The 24,697-nt window shown below is 39.1% G+C and overlaps 1 protein-coding gene across 1 annotated transcript; it reads right to left on the minus strand.

The window, feature by feature from the left end:
* Positions 1–697: 697 nt before the first annotated feature.
* fshr (follicle stimulating hormone receptor) lies at positions 698–17,483 on the minus strand. The gene is made up of 14 exons (XM_063482811.1): positions 16,938–17,483; positions 14,565–14,636; positions 13,659–13,733; positions 13,341–13,415; positions 13,168–13,242; positions 10,788–10,859; positions 10,313–10,393; positions 6,721–6,789; positions 6,549–6,623; positions 3,741–3,926; positions 2,922–3,142; positions 1,757–1,938; positions 1,473–1,664; positions 698–1,234 (listed from the first exon to the last, which is right to left on the minus strand). Exons 1-14 carry the CDS (start codon positions 17,126–17,128, stop codon positions 698–700), a joined length of 2,103 nt encoding a protein of 700 aa, XP_063338881.1. The 5' UTR covers positions 17,129–17,483.
* Positions 17,484–24,697: the final 7,214 nt, after the last annotated feature.

The following is a 24,697-nucleotide window of genomic DNA, read 5'->3' on the forward strand; positions in this document are numbered from 1 at the left end:
GATTGAAACATGGTGATTTATGTGTAACCTTGAAAGAGAGGTGGGAACACGGTAGGGATGCATGCTTTCTCTTGGGTCAGTGATCAGTCTGGAAGCATCAGTGTCTGAACTGCTCAGATTGTGGCGACATATAAATATAATTTTATAAAAAGCTTTAAAACGTTTTGTGACTTGTAGACCTCTGGTCTCATGGCCTGGAAGTCCAATCTTGACCACTTGTACATGTACATCCCTAACAGAGATCTCAGACTTGCACAGAGACAAGCATCAACTTCTTTGTTGAACTGACCCACATCTTTATATGGAGGATCATCACTTCTGTTGAGAGCTGGGTCTCTGGTGCTATTTATTAACCGAAGAGCAGTCTTCAGTGGAAGCCTTCACTGACTCAAGCCCAAAAGACACAGCATTAGATAAGGAGCACAAACAGAAGCAAGAGCATTGTTTATTTTAACAATCACTGTGTTTTGCAGACTCCTGGGTTGAATTGTCAAAAATGAGTTCTCAGCTCTTTTGCCTTTCACTTGGTTGCCTTTTGTGTTTTTTTCTTAGATCTTTCCAGTCTAAGTAGAAAGAAAAAATTTCCCAGGTAGTGATCAAAATTCATGATCTGAGGCATCATTTTAAGGAATTAGCAGCCTGTTTGTATAATACGCAATCAAGGCAAAAAGTCCATACCTGTAAATGTGGGTAAAAGTCAGCACTCTTGTTTTCCATCTAGACTTAGCGTATTGGCCAAGGAATACAAGATAACACGGCTATTCTTTGGAGAGGTCCACGTTGGCTGCTGACACGAGGAACTCTCTGTCCGGTAAATCTGCGCTCGAGTCTTAAACAGCCCGAAGCGAGCTGCGAGGAGAAAGAAATCCCTTCTGAAGTTACGGGTGAAAAAGGCATATAAGAAGGGGTTGGAGCATGAGTTGATGGGGTAGAATAGCACCAACAGTAGCTTGGAGTCTGAGATGGTGATGAGAGGCAGCTTGAGGGCAGCTGAGATGGCGAAGAAGGAGATCGGAGCCATGCAGATGAAGTCTGTGAAGATGAGGACGGCCATGCGTTGAGCCACACGGGTGTCGGCGTGGGCTGGCGCTGATGAAGGCTTGCGAAAGGTGAGGTAGATGCTGAGGTAGCAGCCGCACACACAGAAGAACGCCAAGATGTTGAGGAGGAGAAGACAGACCACGTAGAACTGGGAGACCAGGGACTCAACATCCATGGGGAGGCAGATGCTCACCTGCATGAAGAAATAAAAAACCCCCAGTATTCGGGGGTCTTGATACATAATTCAGCAATATAAACTATGGACTGGCAGGCTAAATTAGCAGACACCTACAGTATTAGGAGTAGTAGTAAAAGTAGTAGAGCAATAAAAGTAGAGTGATGGTTGGTTTAAGAAATGGATTTCTAACAAGGAGTGAAGTATCCCCTTGTAGTAATTGTATCAGCATGTAGTGGCTAAATTTAGCACTCACTTTGCCATAGCTGCTGATCCCAACTGTGGGCAGCAGTGCAGCCAGCAAGGAGAAGATCCAGCCTATTGTCATGATGATGCAAGCGTGTCTCAGGCGAAGTTTGCGGTCAAGTCGCAGAGCATGCGTGATGGTGTGCCAGCGCTCCATGGTGATTGCTGTTAAGGTAAACACTGACAGCTCACTGGCGAACACCTGTAAATGACACACAGACACGCTACTTTACAATTCAAACACATGCTTGAATGAGCGTTGTCACTATGTGACGTGATGTGATGAATACACACCGTGAAGAAGCCTGCAGCATTGCAGCCCAAGCCCATCTGCCAGTCTATAGCATAGTTGTAGTACCGTCCACGTGTGAGCATATCCACGGTTGCAATGACTACCAGGTAGATGCCCATGCAGAGGTCAGCAAAGGCCAGGTGGCACATGAGGAATCGAGGAACAGTCAGCTTATAGTGGCTGCCTGATCACAGATAAAGAAGACAAATAAATAAATATCAGCAATAAAATCCACTTAGCAGATCCAAAGTACCAATGAGCCATAACATTAAATATTAAATGGGTGAATAACATGGTAGCAATGGCATTAGCACCTCTAATGGGGTTGTAGGATATGTTAAGCAGCAAATGGGCAGTCACTTCTTTATTTCGCTGCTTTGGAAACGTGAAATGTGGGCAAGTGAAAGGAAGTTTCCAGACACTTTGGAGTAAACGGTGATGGCTAAACAGCTGGGTTAGAGCATTTCTGAAACTGCATGTCTTGTGAGGTGCGCCTGAGGCTTTTCGAGGCCCATGGCAAAAGATGGCTAGTCCATGTGTCTAATCCCTCAGAATGGCTAGCTTCCCCAAAACCTATGTGCTGCACATGAAAGGAAAGGTTTCAGAACCCACAGGGCATCCAAGCGTATTTCACACAGATATGTGTAACTGCAGACTGATCAGAGCAGCAGAGCCACAGCTTGGGTTCCACCTGCCTTCTCTGCTAACAGCACCCAAATTCAAAATATCTCAAAATTTAAGGCTATTGTCTCAAATATTTAAATTAGGCATCTCAAGGTTTTGATTTACTAACTAAAACTTCTGAGTAAGTCGAACTTTTGAGATACCTAACTCAAAAAATGTAGTTACTAACCAAAAATGTTAAATTATAGCCAAATAAAGTGGAAGAAACATGCTTTCATACATTTTGGTTAAGTTTAGGGGAAAAAGTCCTTGGTCAGGTTTCAGGAAATGGTCTCTGATAAAATAAATTAACTAAGAACGTAAACATTGTATTAAAAAGTTTTCCTGGGTTTACTTTAAACCAGAAAGGCCTGAAGATCTGTCAGTTTCAGTGATGGAGCTGGAGAAACATTTATTTAAGTGTTGTAGAATTGTTCCAGATATAATTGTTCCAGATTGTTCCAGATATAAATATCCAAATACGTTTTTAATTACATAACATACCTAACAATACAAGGAGAACTACTGCGTTGCCCAGCAGGGCGAGGACAGAGATGATCCAGATGAGGATGCGTAAGGGGGCAGCAGACATTATATCTTCACAGGGGTTGAAGTCATCAGGGGCCGGGCTGCAGGTGATGGAGGTGGAGTTAGAGCAGTGTTCCCTGAAGAAGTGTAGGTCATTTTTAGCCTCGGGGTTGTCACACAGTGAGTGCCATCCCGATCTAGTACACAACAATACACACAAAGTGGACAACACAGGGAGTGAACAAACTAAATGAGTTTTGTTTCAGCAACTGCTTGAGCTGTTGACACAGTGGCATTTAACCAGAAATGGACAAATAGGATATTGAAAAGACCATTAAACAAACCAACCCACACATTTGTGTACGTCCATGTAAGGGTTCATCCCAGTGTCTCCCAACATTTTCCTGGCATGCCTCACTTCAAAAGGCAAAAATGCTTCACGCCTAACAGCCCACATTATTATTTAGGATCCAAACCAGCATCAAAAATCTTGTTTGTTATATTTTCGCTTACAAAAGAAAATCAAATTCAATTTAGTTTCACTCCATAGTTTTTTTCCCAGCCTTTTTGCAGAGTCTTTATACCCCACAGTGAGAGAGCCACTGAATTGAAGTGACTGAATATAAGCTTCACAGACAGTTCACACTGTAGTGCCACATTTAATAAACAGTAAGAGTGGTTTCAATCCTACCAGGTAACTCTTTGCAACAAAGTGAAGAAGCAACTTCCCCCAAATCTCATACAATTTCCAAAAAAACATCTTCAGGTGTCTTTTGAATGGCAGAGCGCGTGTACCTGTTTCGATGCATGTTCAGGAAGGCGCAGCAGTGTGATGGGTATGTCAGCTTTGCCTGGTGCAGTTTGGTAAAGAGCTGAAGAGGAGGAAGTTCTTTCAGGTTGAAGGCTGACTCAGCGATCAGCCTCTTGAGGCCACCAAGGATCGAGTCTGGCAAAGAGGTGAGGGCTGTTTCGGAGACGTCTCTGCAGAAGCAAGCGGAGGAAAAAAAAATGAGTTTAAATTTTAATTTCAGAATCAATATCATGCTTAAATGGACAGTTCACCCCCACAAAGCAAACAGACATACTTTTCCTCTGGGCTCTAGGGATATTTATTGATGTAATTCTTTTGGTGTGAGCTGCTTGGTTTTGAAGACATTTCTGGTCAAAATTTCTGTCATTTCTCGAACGTAATAGAGTCTTTCTTTGAGGTAGTTAAATTGTCTACAAACAAAATTTAAAAAACTCAACAAACCTTGTTTTCTTTCTACTCTACTTTACTCAAAGACCACATCTCAAAAACCATAGCTCAACTGAACGAAAAGGTCAAGATTTTATTATGAAGATGTTAAAATGAGATGCAGGTGAGACTGGAGTGAGAAACAGAATCCAATCCAAGATGAACATAGAAAATAGTGACTGCCCCCCAAGAGTTCAAAGGTTGGTGATGGAGGAGATGGATAAAATGCCCTAGATAACCTACACAAGGTTGACATGGCCTGAAAGGGAAAGTAACATATCACAAGGACTTTAAAGAGTAGGTACTGGCACAGATAACCAAGAAGAAATAAGACAGATAACATAAGAGAGTGGGCCTTCTTTGGGGAACTTACATAAAGGCCTTATCACCTGGTGGAAGATGGGATTTCCCTGTAATGAGGGGCATGTTCACATTATAAGACATAATGATAAACCTTAATGGCCTCCATTCACGATTGAGCTGTTATGGAAGCAGCAGAAAGCAAACAGTTCCTCCTGCTCACAGGAAGCTTTGTCAATATGTTTTTGTTGTTGAGTAACCTGGCCATGTTTTGGGAAAGAGACATTTTTTCTTGGTATTTTTTAAGCTTTTTTTGGCTTTATTGGACACCAAAGCTAGGAGACAGAGTAGGAGAAAACATGCGACAAAGGGCCTTGAGTTGGATTTTAACTCGTGCCACTGCATTTACGATTTCATCTCCTGGTGCCCTGTCTTAAAATTTTTAAAAAGTGGTCTTCAGCAATAAGTTTCCAGGCTTTCAGAAGGACTTTCAAAGTCTTTCTTTGGACATTGGCTGCTTTTTCACTCAGTTTCAGTCCAATCCTCGAAACTTACCATTTTCACAAGGAAAGTTGGGTTTTTTTGTTCAACTACTGAACACTCAGTTATGAATCATTCAAGCATAAAAATGGCACCTAACTCAAGTGATGAACCAGTGCCATGTCTATACATAACAAAAATCTCAGCAAAGAACCAGTTCTAAATTGTATCTTTAGGCACTTTGTTACAAGCAGCCTGTCACAGAAACACATCATTTGTTCCAATTTCTTCAACTGAATATACCAGAAATACTAAAATAATACTGCAGTTTGACAGGCATAAAATACATTTTTTTTAGCCAAGGTGATTCCCTAAGAGCTATTAGCCGAAAGCTTGGCAAATCATGTTATTGTGTTCAATGTGTTGAAAAATGAGGGAAACTGGACAAGTGGGGGAGAAAAGAAGAAGTAGCAGCCCTAAAAACTATCTGCAGCAGATGAACAACAACATTTGAACTTCCTGTCCATAAGAAATGGGAGGAAAAAAATCCAGCAAAGACGTGACACAGGGCCTGAGAGATGCATCAGGCCCTTCAGCTTATCCATCTGCTGTTCACTGAAGGCTCATGAGAAATGCTCTCAGTGAAAGGATGGCTGTCAAGAAGCCCTTCTTAAGGAAGCGAAACAGGAAGAAAAGGCTGAGGTACGCCAGATTACACAAGAACTGGACTGAAAATCAGTGTGGATGGGTCTTATGGAGTGATGAATCTAAAGGTGAAATTTCTGGTGCAAATCGTTATCACAGTGCACGGGTTAGGTCAGGACAAACTCTCTCTCTTGCGTTCTACACTGTTTTAAAGAATCGCTGCATCCATTTACAATTTTCACTCTAAAATATAAGATTTCTGCACAGTACTATAATATTTTTTATGGTTTAAGCACCGCAAGGCAAGTGTCTTTCAGTTCTGTCATATGTAAGTGAAGGCAAACAGTTCTACAGCTAATATCTCCAAAGCTGTGAAACTCACACCAAAACAATCTAGATGGATAAATGTCACCACAGCCCAGAGGAAAAATGCATTAATTTAATTTAGGGGTGAACTGCCTTTTTAACAGATTCTTCTCTTCCCCTTAGTGTGCTGTCTGTAATAGAGATTTGATCAGTTCATAAAATATAAATTTTCATGAAATGCACTTGGATTTAAGAGAAGTGCCAGCTGAATAAAAAAAAGAAGAAAGAAGCTGAAGAGAAGCTACTGTTTGATTGCCAAGTGACTGCCAGGGAGTGAAGGAAAAAAAACATCACAGTGATGACAGTCCAAAAGAAAAACAAATAATTTGTCTGATTCTTACTTCAGTAGACATGTCTCTTTGTTAGGGGAATAAACAGAAATCTCTATTTCCAGGTAGAGTCCATTGGGTTCACCTGACCCTAAACTATTTTTAACCTTAGATCTGTAAAGATTTTCCAAGTCCGTGCAGATATCATCCCCCACCCCCTGTTTTCTCCAACATTCTGACTTTAATAAGCAATGATGAGCAGGGTAAATCATTTAGGCATGAGTTACTGTTGAATGTCATGCTTACAGTACCACCAACTCACTGGAACCCACAAAGGCATTGGGACTAATGTGAGTAAGCTGTCGGTTGCCTCTTAGGAACCTGAGAGCAAGGGAGAAAGAGAGAGTGGAGTTAAATATGTATGTTTTTTTTTTTTTTAAATCTTCTGTTTGTAATTGTGTCTCTGCCTGTGACTCACAATCTGTGCATCTTTGTTCCATTGAAGGCGTCACTTGCCACCTCCTTGATGCCATTTCTGGTGAGCCGTCTGTCATTAGAAAGGGAAGCCAAATTACAGTCATGTGGCTCCAACACAGAACATTTCCAACTGTAAACTTACTTAGCTATCAATGCCAATTTTAGTGTTTGCACTTCTTTTGTTCTCAGTGAGTAAAGCTGTACAAATACAAAAGGTTTTAGTGCAACACTGAGTAAAGCGTTGATATGATTGTGTCGCCTTCTACTGCCTCTTCTGCTTCCTACTTGTCTTCTGTATTTAACAGTATGGATCTCAGACGCTGCCATCAAAATGTTTTGTTGGAAGGATCCTGCATTTATGGAAAAAAACATCCAGCTTCTTCTTGCTGAGTGTTGATTGCATCCTTTTATCCATCTCTATTAATTTACAGCCAGCAGCCTTCTGGATTACTATAGCACAAAGTCTGGTAGGAAAAAAAGATAATAATAACAACTAGCCCGGCACTGCTGACTGAACTGGAGAACATCGAGTTCTGTAGATAAAAGCTGCACAAACAAAGATGGTTTTGTTCGATTTTTTACCACACAGTCACAGAATAATAAACTCGCTTTGAAGTCTGGGTGCAGAGAGTCACAGTCTACCAATGATGGCCCTGAAGCTTTGAATTTGAACGAATATTTATTTATCAGACACAGAATTTAAAGTAGACTTTTTGCTCTTCATAAGCTGAAGACTATGCAGTTTGATTCCCAGTTATCAGAGTTCATAAGAGGTAATTGGGACTGCAGAGTGCATTTCTTGCTGTAGGAATGATGAGTGAGTGGCATTTAGTGATACATACTTACATATTTTACATGTAAAAGCAAATTTAACATTTATTTCCTTCAACTGGTACCACCCCTTCTGAATTAGCTTAGTACAAAGCCTGGAATGAAATAATAATAATAATGATAACTAGCCTGGCGCAATTCAAAGGTTTAAAAAATCCACCTACTCCCTCCTGTAAGACTCATTAGTTAACACATTATATTGTTTTTTTGGAAGTGTAAAAACAAAAACCCCCCAAATCCAAACAGTTTTACACGAGGTTATGTGCCAGACTATTTGTTGGATAGGTAGAGTAACTTCCTGACTGCCTGATAAGCTACTTAAAGCCAAGAAATAGTCAGACATATCATCCCTGTAAAACCACAAGAGCTGAACAAATACAATTTTTATTAGTAGATAAATTATAAATTAAGTTATACAGTAAATTATACAGAAATGTGGCTCTACTGCTGTCTCCTATGTTAAGCTAACTTTTAAGCTAACCTATTGCTGGCTAAAGCTCCTGGTGATCTAGGCACATTAAACAGCTAAACTACTGCTACAAGTAAAAGTAGTGCTGTCAACAAAAGTTTTTAAAATCAAAAAGGTCACACTGGCTTCAGTAATATGGGATTGATATCAATAATTCATTAGCAATTAAGCTGCATCTTAACTACTGGAACCTGTCATGGTTGAACTAATGCTAACTCAAATTTTCGATCTGTACCTACCAAATGACTGCTAACAAAGTTTTCGTAGGACTCTCTGAAGTCCTGTTAAAAACTAAACACTAAAACTAAACTTCCCAAAATTTGGTGGCTTGTAGAATCACCTTGAGTAGCATAACTTTGGTAAGTTGTTTCTGTATGACTTTATCAGTCTCTTACATCATTGTGGAGAACCTTTGGCTCACTCTTCTGTACAACATTGCTCTATTTCATTGAGGTTTGTGGGCATTCTGTTATGCACAGCTCTCGTAAGGCTCCACCACTGCATTTCAATCAGGATGAGGTCTGCGAATTTGACTGGGCTGTTGCAGTACATTGATTCTTTTCCTTTTTCATCCAATCGGTTGCAGATTTGCTGCTCTGCCAAGCATTAGCTGCAGGACAAATGGCCTCACATTTGACTCTAGAATACTTTGGTATATAGTGGAATTCATGGTTGTCTCAGTGACTACAAGATGCTCAGGTTCTAACAAGCTCAAATCATCACCTCTCCACCAAACTGTCTGATAGCTACAGTGAAGTTTTTGTGCTGATATGCTGTGTTTGTTTTTACCAAGCTTATGGCTAAAAATCCTGAACACCTAGGACCACTTTGATTTTGTGTGTCCAAACCACAGTGTTCCAGAGGTCCTGTCGTTTGTTCAGATGCATTGTTGCTATGTTCTTTTTTTAAGAAAAGAAGCTTTTAAGCCATACCTGTTCAGTCTGTTTCACATTTGTAGTGTTTTAACACTGAACACGATGAAACCTATAGCCTGTAGTGCTTGGTTCTTTGCAGTTTCTCTGAGCCTTGCAGGGTCTGACAGTCTTTTTTTTGCATGACTACATATACTGCAGTGCAGCATTTGCAGGCTCATGACATATTTTTCATTCATTGTAGTCAGTGGAAACAGAGGAACAGATATCATACAGGAGACGTTTAGTGGTGATGTGAAGAAGTGCATGTAGGTTTTCTGATCTACTATTGTAAGAATTGAACTGAATTGATGGTAAATGTCAAAACAGCTAGCATGTAGCTATACACTATAAAAGAATGTGTTTTAACTGAGATCATTAGTTTTCCAAAGTCTAACCAATCACTTTTGGTGCCTAAGCTTTGCCCTACACATCATGTCTGTGTATTCAGCACTATTAAAAAGTTGTGCTATTTGGCAAAAATGAAGTAGAGGTAAATAATGAGAAGATGGACTGGAGTACTAACAGTACCAGTAGTATAAGCTGCAGTTACTGTCATTAATTTTTACAGAAACAATACTGATATCTAATTTTTGCTCACACCTTGTTGTCTCAATAACACAATGTTAAAACACACAAAAGTTGAGGTAAGTCTTACTTAGCTAAAACATAGGAGGACCCCTGTGATTGTTATATAAAAAAATTATTACATTGTTTTACTGAAGTGGGGTTTGAATTCTTCTAATGTATTTACTTAGTCTAGTGTTTCCCATCATAAGGATTGATTCCCTGTAAAGTGTCATAAAATAACTCTGAGTGGTCAATCATTGATAGTGGAGACATAAGACAAAAAAATGTTTTGGTACCTATTTATATTAATCAGACAAAGCTTTCATTGTAAGTGTTCAGAGGCCAAATGGCTTGAAACTGCATGTTTAGTTGGTAATAAGACATTATGTTATTACAACTAGTAGGGAAGTATGTGGGTTGATTTAAAATCTTAATTTTTAAACTATCAGCAGTTTTTTTACAGATGAAAATGATTGAGTGAACGCATCAAGAAGCCTTAAATAGAGGTAATTAATTACCGCTACCTCAAAATTACACTTATGCTTTCATTTTTTTTTCAAAGAAAACAATCTGTGACATATGCAAAAAGCAAAAAAATGTAATTTTATGTTAGATTAATGATCTGCAGCTGAAAAGGAAAGCACACAAATTTATAAAAGGCAATAAAAGTGTGAGTATGAAACATAGAAAAAAGGAGAAACTCAGTGAAGAGGGCAAAGAGCGTTTCGTGGAACATTCATCACTGTGCATGTAATGCCCACTCGGATCTGTGAGGGTGATGTGTTTCTAAAAAAGAAAGATGAATCGCTTACATCTCTGCGATGGTTTGAGTGCAGAGGCCTCTGAAGGCATTGGCAGGGACTCTCTTTATGTGGCTGTTGTCCTGAAGATCCCTAAGCAGTACAAAGAACAAAAACTTTAAGATAAATGACCACTATTGCTAGAAATACATTTTTGAGTGGAAAAAACCCCCAAAACAGCAGAAGGTGTAAAACATTAGGAAGCCTTCAGCAGTGCCTGTCTAATCCACTGTCTTTTTGAAGATGACAGATGTCAGATGGGAGACAGTTTGAATATGGATTTTTAAAGGATGATGGCTGGGGACAGATGGTGTGTGTTCCTGATAGTCTGTTTGGTAAGAACTGCTAAATTCTGACTGCAGTAATATATGACTAGTGGTGTGATTTCTTATGGGAGTATATAATTCTGTATGCATATAATAGCCTATAAATTCACATGTGGAGGCGTGTATATGAGATCGTTTTTTGTAATTGTACTGAGACCTACAACAGAAAGCAGGCGGTGGAATGGATCTTGGAGAAGTCTGGAAAAATCCTGAGCCCGGTGTTGGAGATAGTCCTGTGGTGTAAAAGTAAAGGTTTAACCAGAACATGTTACTAAATTGTAACCTCTGAAAAGCATACACTAAGCAGGGAGTAGCAGTGATAAAATCGCATACACTGTCTCATCCATTGTAATAAATTAGATTAAAAAATAACAAACACATGCTGATGTTCAGTAGGCGTCTGCCATCCTAACATAACTTAAAGACGATTCTTGGGAATCACATTGTTGGTGCAAAAATGCCATTTTATGTTCATTGTTCTGTATGCTATCTTTGGCATTTTTTTTTAGATTCAGTAATAAAAATGGGGACAAATTATGTGTTTTTGTGGCAGCTAGTAACAAATTGCCTAAAAATACAACTCTAGTTTATCCCCCAAGTTAGTGAATTTTTCATGCTTATGATTCATATTTTATCATTACGTGACTTACAAAACAAACAAACAAAAAAACAAAACAAAAACCCATTCCTCTGAAAATGGTCAGGTGGAATAAAAAAAAAAAAAGCAAACAGTGTCTAAAGAAAAACTTTAGAAAGCCTGGAGAACTATTGCTCAAGACAACTTTATTGTAATTCTTTAAAGTCTTGCTCCTTGAAAGCAACATGTATACTAATGGAGAAACTTTCTACTAATAACAAAAGTGTAATGTATCCATTGCTTCCTCCCACATTTTCACTCAGTCTGCAGAAACTCTGATATAATTGTGACACTTCACATCAGTCTGTCATGAAAACATTTGCTCCTCTCAGTGTGCGCTGAGCTACAACTGCTGAGTAGCTTGGCTTATTAGCCAGCCAGGTAGCTAATTATACTAAATATATCTTTGAGTCACTCCATGTTGATAAGTGATTTTAAGTCTGAACCAGCTAATTGGATGTCAACATTATGAAGACCCTTTAAAGTTTGAGAACTCCTGGATTAAAGGTTAGGGTTCGGGCTACGATGAATCACAGATTTGTGCATAAAATATTTATATTCATGGTTTATGCACAGATTGGTGCATAGGCACCGTTTAGCAATGAGGTCCAACGTGTTTTTGTAATGTAGGCCATTTGTTAGGTTTCGGTCTCTGCTATATTTGTGGGTTTTATTGTGTTTCTTTGTGTGTGTAGTTTCTCCTGCTTTCTGTTCTCCTGTTGCTGTTATCACGTTTAGTCGTAGCCCTCATGTCTAATTATCTGTTGGTTACATCCTGTTTTATGTTTGGTTTTACGTCCTACTTTTCCTCCTTATTGTGATTGTTTGCCATTCCATCATCAGACTGTCTGATTGTTTTCATCTGTGTTTCATAACCAACCGGAAACCAGCTGTTACCCTTGTCTGTGTATATATGTAGTCTTGAGTTTCCGCTGGACTTTGATTGTCAGTAGGATCACATTTGATTTCTCATGTTTCCTTTAGTGGATCAGGAAACAGGATCAGCTGTGTAAAAGATTCTAAATCAGGTGTAGGCGCCAATTCAGCCTATTTAAAATGTTTTTAATTCACCCATTAACCGGTGTACAATTTCAATCCCAGGACCTTCTCGCTGTGAGGCAAGAATTACTTTCATATGGTCAACTAATACCTGTGAGCCAAAAGCTCAGGCCTCAGGCTGCTCAGACAGTTTTTTTCTACTTTTGGCTCTGTGTGATGTTAAAGAGGGCCGGAATTCCTATTATGATCCTCTTACACAGGCCTGGCTCTAAGTCTAAAGCCTCACCCACCTGCTGATAGAAGATGAAATGGCTTATTTCCAGAGGCTGCATAAAGGCCCAGCATAAGATGAATAAGGAGTATTTTGAACTACAAATTTTGCAAAACTGGAATAACAATATGGTGCTGGAAACAAGCATAATAACATCCCCACGACCCCCAAGTAAACTATTTGAAAACAAACTAAACTTGTGCTAAGGTGCCCCTCTTTAAAAAAGTAATTGCTATATTTTTTTCCATCACAGATTTCTGTTTATGTGTCCCAGTTTTCACAAATTGGGACAAACAGTAACAGTTAAGAATGTCTGTAAGGGATTTGAGCGCTGCAGTGTTCTTTATAAACTGCTACTTTGAGATTGTTTCAAAAGACATAAAATAATACTTTTTTAGTACTTTTTTAGTAGCATGCATGAAATGGCCTTTAAGTCATTTTGTGGAAAAAAAGACTTTTTTTCCCCATTTTGGGGATGAAGGGTGACACCGGGGAGCCAAGCTCATTAAAAAATAATGTCTTTGATTGTGCGGGCCATCAGAAGTAGGGCTGTCACCCGTGACCTATTTTGGACTCACAATCAGTTTTGAGAGACAAACTGTGGTAGAAATCTGAACTCTCACTGAGTACTCACAAGAACCGTAGTCTTGCCATGTTCCTGAATGCATCGGGGTGGATGGAACTCAGGTGTTTTGACTTTGTTATGATTCTGAAAGAAACGCGTTCAGTCAGATTCTCATTAATATAAATGACTGGTTTGCAATTACGGGGTTTCACAGGTGCCATTATCCTGCCAGTTATACTTACATCTCACTGAGTTCAGGGAGGTCGGAGAAAACAAAAGCCCCGATATTCCTCAGAGCAGCATTTTTAGATATTAAACTGAGGGAAACATACGAATATGAAATATATTTTAAAAAATCATGTGGTCTATTATTCATTCACACTCATTCTTTGGAGTCTTTTTTTGTCTCCGCCACCCTCGGATGCTTAACTTCTCAACTATTTGGGTGATCTTCCTTAGAGGCCGGAGCTCTTCATGTTCCATTACAAAGACTAAACACAAACATGTAGGATAAAATCTGCTTTATGCAGTCAGCGGCTTTTAGTAATCAGTATACTCACATTTTGGTGAGCTGAGGGAGGCCAGAAAAGGCAAAAGCACTGATACTCTCCAGCATGTCGTTCTCGGATATGGTCCTATAGTTGGCAGTAATGACGAGTAAAAGAAAAAGTAAAGAATATAAAAGTTATTATAGGAGGGTTTTTTTGTAATCAATATCTCAAATCAGACGGAATCCTCGGATTTTTCCTGTAAAGTTATTAAAAAATAAAAACAAACTAGTGTGTGTAGGACACACCCTGGTTAAATATATGTTCAAAACACAGTTTCTATTTGCAATTCCTATGGTTTTAAAATCAATAAGTCTCTTAAATAAACACTGCAGATGAATCATGAGAATCACAACAGAGGCAACTAAAAAGTTCAATCTATTATCAAACATTTGCATATTTTTTTTTAGCCTGTGATTGCTTCCTTTTACACTTTAATATGTAAGAGTCAGCACCTGCAACTATTTTCACTTTTGAAGCTGAACAACTGATCCTTGCTTGATCAATATTTTAATCACTACTAATTAAAATGATTCATAGCAGCAGAAAAAAAGAACAATTTAATTTGAAATCATTGTTTGCTAATTATAAAAGTTTATTGTAGAAATATATTTATGTAGAAACCAAGGCGATAACCTAATTGGCACATGAGTACAAAATCAATATCTATAACTCCAGCTCTTGTTAAATATGAATGTAGACCAAGATGATTGTATTCATTCAATAAAAAATTGATCCCCAATATGGGGATCAATTGTTTTATTGAATGAATACAGTGGCATTCCTGGCTGTGTTACCAGGAATGTCACTGAATTATTCCCCGTCTGTTTGGATGATCCATATCTCGCGTGTTTTGACCTCCTCAGCACATTATGCTCCGCATCCAAGAACAAACATAATCGACAGGCGCACACTTACAGTTCCATTAGGTGCTGGAGGCTGGAGAGGGCGCCCTGCTGAATCTCTCTGATCTGCGTCTGCTTAACTTCCCTGTTGATGCATAAACAGTCACTCACATCAGGTTTCAGCACTTCACACTGATCACAAGGCTCATAGGGGCTTTGCGTGCACACTGACCACTGAAGAAGGTCAGTTACTCAGTCACGATGACATTTTTTTTTCTTTTCATGCGTGAAACAAAATATACGTGAAGAAAGTCTACACGAGTTCCCAAGCTCTGTGCATGTGGTCTTGCGTACTTGCAGCATACTTACTGCATACTTGTAAATATCCCCACTGTTCCCGAGCCTTGACCTTCGAGCAAAATATAGAGCAGAAGAGAACACACGCATCGCCACCTGGGAGATCGCAGCGCATCTCTAGGGATGTTTGCTTCTTCTGCCACAAGTGTGTCCTTGTCTTGAGTGTGTGTCAGCTGTATTTACTCATAGGCTATGTTTTTTTGTTCTGTTTTTTTGGTAAGTTAGATTGTGTAAGGCGAAACTGCTCGTGTGGTTGCATAAATGCTTAGGGTGATTTTAATCCTCACCTCACCTCACCCTGTTTCTTTCTCTGGAAGGCCTTGAGATTCTTTGCAAATGTTTAGGCAGCCAAAGCAAAAGGTCACTTTACTATGAGTCTGCACGAGACACCTAAATCAATCATGTCACCTTTAAACAAGCACTACAGGTTAAAGTGACACTATGAAAGTAGAAATAACTTTACCTGAGGCTTGGATTTCTCTAAACTAAACATGGAAACTTTGCTAATTTTCTTGGTACCAAAATCATGAATGAATGTCTTGATTGCTTACTCTGTATTAAAAAAAATGTACAAACAGGACTTTATCATAACTGGGCAGCAGCTAAGGCAATCATCGTGTTATGGTGCAGACAACACAATGTGCAGTCCTTCGACCAGTTTCATGCCGTATTCTGCTGATTGATAACAGTAACACACAAAGTAGCATAAGAAAAAGAAAAAGACTGCAAGCTCACAACCCAGACTGTCCTGGTGGGAAACTCTGACTTTAAACCCCTTCATTTTGTTTGTTTACAAGAAAACTCCACGGGGGGTCTTTAACCTGTGGCTACCTGCTCAGTGGCCAACAATAGTAAGTAGCTGCTGCTGCGCTGCAAGGTGCCGAGGATGAGCAGAAAAGCTTTGCATGCATTTCCCCGAATCAGTAAATGTTTAATGAAACCAACCGAGTCAAGTTGAGAGCAAAACTGAACCACTCATCCAGGCAGATGAGCGAGGATTAGACAGGAACGTCCGGATGATTATGCACGTTCACGGATGGGATTCAAATTTGTAAACATTTCATAGCTACTGTATAGCTTTAATATGGCGAATGGGTGGTGGGATTTATAGACACATTTGCTGCTCCACTCGCATGTCAGTTTGAGGGATGTCGCCAATTATACAAATTAAAGTTGCTCCACATAAGGAAATCTGCTCAGACTACAAAACAGCAGAAGCTATAATTTATGTACTTTGTGGTTGTTCAGGTTTAAAGTTTCGGGCTTTCTTGAAAGCAAACTTTCAAGCTACAGAAAGAAAAAAAACTCGAATTACATCACTGGGTCTATTTTAAAGTGAATGTGTGGAGTGTGAGAGATGCGGGTACTCAAAAAGGAATGAAAAACTTTTAAGCTGCATTATTGAATATCTGGGATCATGTATTTAGTAAAGCTTGGTCCATGATAAAGGCAAAAAGGTATCTTTTTGGCTCTGCTGCTTTGGACTTGACTATTCCTTAGTTTTTCTAGCTCTTGTGAGTCTCAAAGAAAGAAAAGTGTAAGCATGCTATCAAATACTGCCTTCAAACATTTACCAGAAAAAAATGGTGATCAGGTTACAGGTAGACTTCATTTAGAGGGGAAGGGGAATAATGTAATCTGAGGAAAACTGGTACATACATCTCCTTAAAAACTGTTCTTGCAGACAGTAAACAGAATGGGGAATAAAATCTATTAACATGTGTGACACTGCATTGAAGGCTTTCTATGGGCTTTTCTATTTTTCAGGGGGTTCATATGAATTGTTCACCACTATAGCAGTGTTACACTTTAAATATTACATCACATTAATTGAATTCATTTAAATGAATAGTCTGCTTCTTGAAAATGAGGATGAAACACAAAGAAAAATAACAAACAGCTGACAGTATCATACAGTAAAGTTTCATTCCCCACAGCGCTGTATTATAATGTTACATTGATGATGATTAGGCATGGTAGTTTAATATAATCTAACAATGATTGCAAAAAAAGTTAACATCTGGATCCAGAACCAGTGCATCCTTTTGTGTGTGAGTCTCTGTGTGCTTATGTGTTTGTGTGTACTCACAGGCACTGGGCGCTGGAGATGTTGGAGGGAAACGCCGTGACTCCAAACATGACCTGGCAAGACGGGCACGAGGTTTGTTTGGCCAAACTGGGATGAAATCCAGGTCTAATGTCCATTTCAGAGCCGCGCACCGAGGCTGCTGCCGTCTTTATCGTAACGATCAGCAGCATCATTAGCATCATTACCAGCATCACGTCAGTCTGCCTGGGTCCACAGAGTGGTTTCACTTTTCTAGTTTGTCTTCCTTTTGTGTCTTTTACTCTGATATTGTTTCTGGTCCACGCTCCACATTTGATATGAACGCTTTTGCCTGTCTGTCCGCTCGGGGGTTCAGCGCCAGGTCAGTTAGAGAGAAATGTGAGGTGTTTTGGTGTTTTCTGTCATGCAGTAGTGAATGCTGGGGGCGTGTGAAAAGCTCATGGGAGTATGAGGATGTAGGAGGTCTCAGCTGAGTGGAGTTATGTGTGTTTTTCTACTGTGCAACAACTTCCAGAACAGAGCATACGTCTTGATAAGATATAAATGACTGGTGTTCTATGAGCTGAGACTTTAATGCAAGAGAAGAATAAAAGTGTAGTGATGCGCTGTGAAAAACTGTGCAGTCCTCTTCCTTCTGTGAATGTGTATTTTCTTTTTCCTATCCTATTATATCAAATGTAGGTAAAGAACCCTTTAATAAGATCACAAAATAATATTTAACCTCATTGTTGGCTGTCGTGCATCTGCAAGCCTCTGTGCAACCCAGCTCCACACCACTTCATTGTATATTTTCTGCATCTGACTTAATCAGTCTCCTTATCATCCCTGTTTCCCTGTGTGCCTGCGCTCATCTGTGTTGAGGTTTTGCTGCTCCTCTCGCCGTCCCTGGCTTTTCATGTTTACGCATGGAAAAGCATTCAGGTTCCTGAACAGAAGAGTGCCACACATATTAATGACTGGAGATGGAAATTTCAGTTTTCCTTTGACTCGTCTGGTCCTGCCTAAAAAGCTTCAGTGCATGTTACGACAGCTTTTCTTAAAAACACTGTTGCTGCCAAATATGCAGTACCTTATACGCTCGTCAGACACTCACTTGTTATTATATAATGCAGTAAAGAGGAGACAGTAAAGTAGGGAGAAATAGAAAGAGTGGTGAAAGACATGTAGCAAAGAGCCTTCGGTCGGAGTCTAATCTCAGGTTACTCGATTTTGCCTTTCGGCATTTGGTCATAAGTGGCCACTTTATTATGTATACCTGCTTGAGAGTTTGTGTAAAGCAGATATGTAATCATGCAATCACATAGAAGTTACTCCAGTGCCTTGTTGAATATATGCAACAAAGAACTGAGGCAGTACCAGCCAGTTGTATCTAATAAAGTGTCTGTTAGTGTATAGATGAATATCATTACTTCATTACTGGTTACAAGTAGGCTTACAAAAAGCTTCTTTAGTTTAGTTTCAGCTGGACAGTCCTCTTGGTCGTTCTTCTTCTTCTTATTTCAGCTGCTCCCTTTAGGGGTTGCCACAGCAGGTCATCTGCCTCCATCTCATCCTATTCCTAGAATCCTCCTCTGTCACACCAACTCTCTGCATTTCTTCCTTCACTACGTGAATGAATCTTCTCCATGGTCTTCTTCATCTCCTCCGTACTGGCACGTGCCAACACCAAAAGATAGATACACATAAAAATCAAAAACAAAGCAGTACAGTCAGCTGATATGAAAGGTAAAGCTTGTAGCTGATGCTTGGAGTTTAACCTAAAACCAGAATATTCAGTTAACTAGTTTAACGACTCTGTTATATTAGAATGTTCCAGGTCTCTGTGGTATCTAGATATCTACATATGCCTTTATATTTTGTTTTTGCCTTTAGTTTCACATCCAAGTAAGGAACTGTTTTAGACCTACATGTACATATCTTTTTTTTTTCTTTCTTTTTCTTTTTTTTTAAAGCATTAAAGCATTAAGTCGTGCCAGAAAACTAACAGTAAAAATTTGAACAGGCACCAGGTGTGAATCTGTTTTGTCTCTTGTCTCACATTTGTGTTAAATGATGAGCACACTTTGATAATAGTGGACATAATATTCTTTTCTACCACGCTCTCCTCAGACGTCAGCAGGACATGCAGCCAGCTTGCAAGGACACTCTGCATTCAGGATTCAGACACACACACACACACACACACACACACACACACACACACACACACACACACACAGTTATTTTTTAAAAATACCATACAGTTTTTTCCCTTTGACATTTTCTTCTTTTTAATGTTCGGCTTTTGCTCTCCATTCATGTTGTCATCTTTTGTATTTATACATTTTTTTTGTGTGTGTGTGCATACAGACGCGCGCGTGTGTGTGTGCTTGTGTGGACTGTGGGAACTTGATGTGGTCGAGGAAAAGAGCTCCTTGTAATTTATTCCAAAGCAGGAAGAAAAATGCAGCCTTGAGCTCCTGACACGACCACGCACACTCTCTCACACACAAGGATACACTCTCCCACAGTGGCTTGCTTATATACAAGGCAAAAAAAAAGAAAGAGAAAGAAAAAGAAAGGATAGGCAGAGTCTAACAAGCACAGCTGGAGGGAGTGGAGATGAAGGACTAAGCAGGGAGAAGCTGTACAGCACCTGTGTGCAAGTGTGTGCTCCAGCTGATATGAATTTGTCAATTTGTCAATCTGTTGCTGATTGCTCGACACCTTTGTAAGGGAGGTGGAAACTATTAGAGAGTTCTTGCTCTTTTTCTTGTGTGTGTTTTCAATTAAAGATTCTTTTTTTGAGACACATATTTTGCACTCCATTTAGGCAATCTCATTTCTGTGGTCTGCTACAGATTCAGTGGGACAGCAAGCCACTGTAATTGTGACTATGTCCTCTTTTGACTGTGACTGTGAGAAGCCAAAATGAAAAGGTAGACTAATGATGATGCTGAACAAACAGCTTTAGAAAAGAGCCTTTCTTAACACTGTATGTGTCTGAAAAATCAATCAGTGCCTCCCACCAGACGCCCTCAGAATCAGATGGTTTTCTTTGTACAACAACTGTAACTGTGAAAGGTTTATTTTTTAATATAGCTTTTTCTTTTTTTCCCTTCTTTTTACATTTTCATACCAGGCTAATCTTCTAACCGGGATTCTTTCTCTGTCAAAATCATTTTGTAATATAGTCATATTGATGAAACACTTTTATGTTTTTTCAACATCCTTGCAATTCCAGTGTATTGCACACCGTGCATCTCTAAGGGTTCCCTTTCATATGCTGTCGCTAGTTTTTTGTCCTACATGGTTACATGAACCATGAAATCTAACACAAATTGCACTTTTTAAGCATTTTTTACGCATGTATGGATTGGTGAAGATGACCTCCTGTAGTTCAAACGGAGCACCAGAATTGCAAAGAAAGTTTATTTTTGAACGTGACGTGGTTGTTGGTGCCAAACAAGCTGGTCTGAGTATTTCAGAAACTGCTGATCTACTTGGATTTTCCCCACACAACCTCTGTAGAGTTTACAGAGAATGGTTCAAAAGAGAAAATATCCAGTGAGCAGCAGTTTTCTGAGTAAAAAGGCCTCAGGAAAATGGTCAGACTGGTCTTAGCTGATAGGAGGACAGCAGTATCTCAAACAACCACTTGTTAAAAACAAGGTATGCAGAAGAGCACCTCTGAATGCACAGAATGTCAAAACTAGAACTAAAAACTGAGGCTAAAATTTTTACAGGGTCATCAAAATTCAACTATATAAGACTGAAAAACTGATTAATCTCAATCTCTGCAGCAATATTCAGACACTAGGGTCAGAATTTGGTGTAAACAACATAAAAGCCTAGATTTATACTCCCTTGATGGCGGTGATGTAATGCTGTGAGGGATGTTTTCTTTGCACTTTGGAGCCCTTAGAACTGAGCATCATTTAAGTGCCACAGCTTGTCTAAGTATTGTTGCTATCATATCTATGCTACAGTGAACTTTCTGATGACTTCTTCCAGCAGGATGAAAGACCAAGTCACAAAGCTTAAATCATCTTAAGCCAGTTTCTTGGACATGACAATGGCCTCCACAATAACCAATCTCAATTTGGAAGAGCATCTTTGGGATGTCGCGGAAGGGGAGATTCATATCATGGATGTGCAGCCGAAAATGTGCAGTCATCATGTCAATGTTTCCAACACTTTTTTAGAAGAATGAAGTTCCTGAAGGGGTCCAACACAGTACTAGTGTGTACAAGTTCAAGTATGAATTCATGAAGTGAACACCAATGAAAAGTGTCCAGATTGCTGCAGCTTTGTTATTAAAACTATGATCATATTCCATCATACTGATGCTCAAAGATTGTTACTCAAAAAAATAATGTGCTTAACAAAAACAGGATTCTGGGTTTTTGGCAGTTGGAGTGTGTAAAATTGATTTGGTTGCAGCTAAAATGAATTCGGCTCTAAAAATTTCATGCGTCCATCTCTTGTAGATATGAGGGCTCAAATGTGCCTTGAAATGATAAATTAAAAAGCACACCTTAGGTACTTTGATTGCCTGTAACTTGTATAATTCCACAGTATAAGTGCAAAAGTCATACTAAGGATGACTCTGAGGGTATCCGAATTGGATTATCTTTGGGTTTTGTTAATCTAATAGAGAATGTATATATCAATTTGTTGCAGCAAATAAAATCCCCTGTTGTCCCACAAAGAATTTTCCCCATAGACCACAATCATAAACTGGACAGCTCTGATCTTGTCAACAGGATACCTCTGTCTGCAAACAAGGTCTTACCACTGTTTTTGTAATGACATGTGTCATGGTCTGGCTCCAAGGCCACGACAAAAATAGAAGGGACACATCAGTGGGTGGTGAATTTGAACAGTTATTATGATGAAGCAAACAAGAAGAGAATTTTAAATCTGCAATATGTTTATCAGATAAGTCAGTCAGATAAATGTGGGTGTATGAGGATGGTGAGGTGGAGGATGTTGTGGAGCACGAGCTGAACAATACCAACACAGGTGTGTGCAGACATTGATGAGGATGAGCTAGGATGAGAGCAAGAGAAAAAAACTAAGCTGGAATGGCATTTTCCCTTCTGATTCCACAGACTAGTATTATCCTGTTATATTCAGGGGCATCTAGGAAAACAGAGATATTAGCTACATTTCATCACAAACTCTATGCTTTAAGTACTGTGCAAAAAGTCTCTGACCACCTTTGTTCTTCAACGGAGTCCGAAATCTCTTAGGTATGCTCTGTTGTCATTTCTTTGTCATTTCTTTGAGTAAAATAAAGTGTTGGCGTGTCTGTTTTCCTCCCTTCATGTCAGGTTTTCAGGTATCTTATGTTCATGTCTCATAGTTTTGTTTTTCCCAGTTTAGGTTATAGTTTTCGCCCCGGTTCACTGTGCCTTTTTTCGTATTCTTGTTCTTGTTTCTTGTTCAGCCAAATAAATGGCTCGCCTTAGTTTTAGTCTCTTCCATATCAGCTTTTGGGTCGGCACCACAAACACACCAGCCCGCCATGTTGTGACAAATGGTTCTTTTCAGCACTCATAATTCTATCAATTTTAACAAGACCTCCAACCCCACTGGGTGAAATGCAACCCCAAACAGTGGCAGAGCCTTCACAATGTTTTACAGATGACTGTAGACATTCAATGCTGTATGTCTCTCCTGACCTCCTCCGCACATACTGATAACAAGTTGATTCATCACTCCATGATCCCTGTTACCACTGATTTTCAGTCCATTTCTTGTGTAGTTAAGTCTTCTGTAGATAGTTTTATAGGCCTGCAACTACTTCTTTAGTCCTCCACTTGTCCAGCTTCTTCACATTTTTAAGGACCCACTTGCACAACTGAGATATACTGAGACAAACTGCTGAGATATAAGTTTTCAAGTTTTCATCCAGTAGATTTTTGGGAATCACTTTCTTGGTGCAAAAATCCTGTTTTATGCCTGTCAAACTGTACGCTATCTTTGGCATTTTTCACAGATTCAGCTAAAAACTGTGAACATGTGTTTGTGACAGGCTGCTAGTAGCAAAGTGCTTAAAATTGATTTTTTTGCTAAGTTGTCTGTTATGTGTAGACACAACACCGGTTCATACCTTGAATCAAGTGTCCTTTTTTTACGCTTGAATGATTCATAGGTCAGTGTGAAGTGGCTTAAAAAACACAAAACATTCCTCTGAAAATAGCCAGGTGCAAGGACTGGACTGAAAATGAATGAAAACACTGTCAGTGTCAAAAATAAATTATTTGAAATACCCACGGAAAACCAGAAGAACTTGAGCAGACCACTTCAAAATACAAGAAAGTGTGGCTCTTGGAAAAAAAATATAAAGAAATGAGAGGTGAAAAGACTTTTGCACAATACTGTATAGGTACAAGTTACTTCAAACATACAAGCACAGACATTTTATTAAAAAAATGTGTTAAGGAGGCAAACTTCTGATCCTTTTTTGCAAACAAGACTTAAATGGCACATATTTATATACTCGAGTATATACAATCATATACTCATTTTTCATGTTTTTATTTTTTTCCATATAATAAGTCCCTAGATTCGCACATTTAAAAAATATTCAGCAAAAACAATAAACATCAAAAATATTTAGCTGGAGTCACATAAATAAAATTTAACCTTAAATAAATAAATGCAACTTTTTCCTAGTGAAGTAGTGAGTATATTTTTACACTGTATTGTTTGTGCTTTTACTTACAGGGTTGCACTACTGCAAGATTGCCTGTTGTTTTTGCTTAAATGTAATACTTGTCATTAACTGTGCTTCTTATTCACACTGAACCTGAAAAAAACTGGATTCTAACATTGTCATAATAATAAGCTACAAACATTGCAAAGCTACATTTTCCTATTTCACTGCAACATTTGTTAAAAGGTTATACAGTATTTATGATTCTCCAGTCACTCTTGCACATGCTTTTTTGCATTTCTGAACATGTACAATCTGTGTGTCATCTTACTTGAAAAACAGATCTCAATCTCAGTGACACAACCTGTTTAAAGAATTCAGATTATCTGCTGCTAATACTAATAATCTGATTGTGTGTTGTACAATCAGATTATTAATACTGAGAAGTTTTCGACTGATTGACCACTGTCGAGAAACAGAGTTATTTTGTATTCACTCCATAAATATAGCAGGGCTCTGTCTTTATCTTTGTCCTAGCTGTCTGTGGCCAAGGACAGCAAAGCAGCAGATGGCTACAACCTAACACAAGCCTTTTGTTGAGCACAGACTGTTCTGCAAAGACAAAAAGAAAGCAAGAGAAACAGCGAGAGAACAAGATAATGCAACTGGGGAGGTGTTTATTGAAATAGCAGCTCTTTGTATGTTTCACCTGAGGATGCAAGCTCAGCTCTGCAGTCTCAGGGATCTTTCATCCGGCAAACAGCAACTCTGCAGAGACTTTGCGTTTACAGCACAGAGTTGTACTTCAAAGCCCTGTTTAGTATGTGCAGTGGGGTATTTTTGTGCGTTTGCTGTCCCAGTAAAATGGCGTGGGACCTGGAATGAAAGAGGTGCTTTCTTTTCTTAATTTGATGAAACAAAAGTTGAAAGGATAAAACAGAATGTGGATAGATGTGCAACTTATGGTCTCTGAATTTACAGAAATGCCCTTAATTTCTGTACTTGTTACATGAGAAGACTGATGACAGTCTTTTATGTCCATTAAATAAGGTTTGCTGGAACTAAAAGACATGCCTGACATCAATCTTCTTTTTATTGGGAACTATTCCTCTAAGATCTGCCCTCTGATTCCCTGCTA

The sequence above is a fragment of the Pelmatolapia mariae genome, linkage group LG8 (genome assembly GCF_036321145.2).
Source record: "Pelmatolapia mariae isolate MD_Pm_ZW linkage group LG8, Pm_UMD_F_2, whole genome shotgun sequence".
NCBI lineage: Eukaryota > Metazoa > Chordata > Actinopteri > Cichliformes > Cichlidae > Pelmatolapia > Pelmatolapia mariae.

What these genes read in the sequence shown, in the direction of transcription:
- fshr (XM_063482811.1), bottom strand. Translation starts at nt 17,128, where the DNA reads ATGCTGGTAATGATGCTAATGATGCTGCTGATCGTTACGATAAAGACG. An exon ending in ACTCAAACCATCGCAGAGAT is followed by an intron (nt 6,790 to 10,312) that starts GTAAGCGATTCA and finishes TTCTAATGACAG; the next exon opens with ACGGCTCACCAGAAATGGCA. An exon ending in CTGAACATGCATCGAAACAG is followed by an intron (nt 3,143 to 3,740) that starts GTACACGCGCTC and finishes GTTGTGTACTAG; the next exon opens with ATCGGGATGGCACTCACTGT.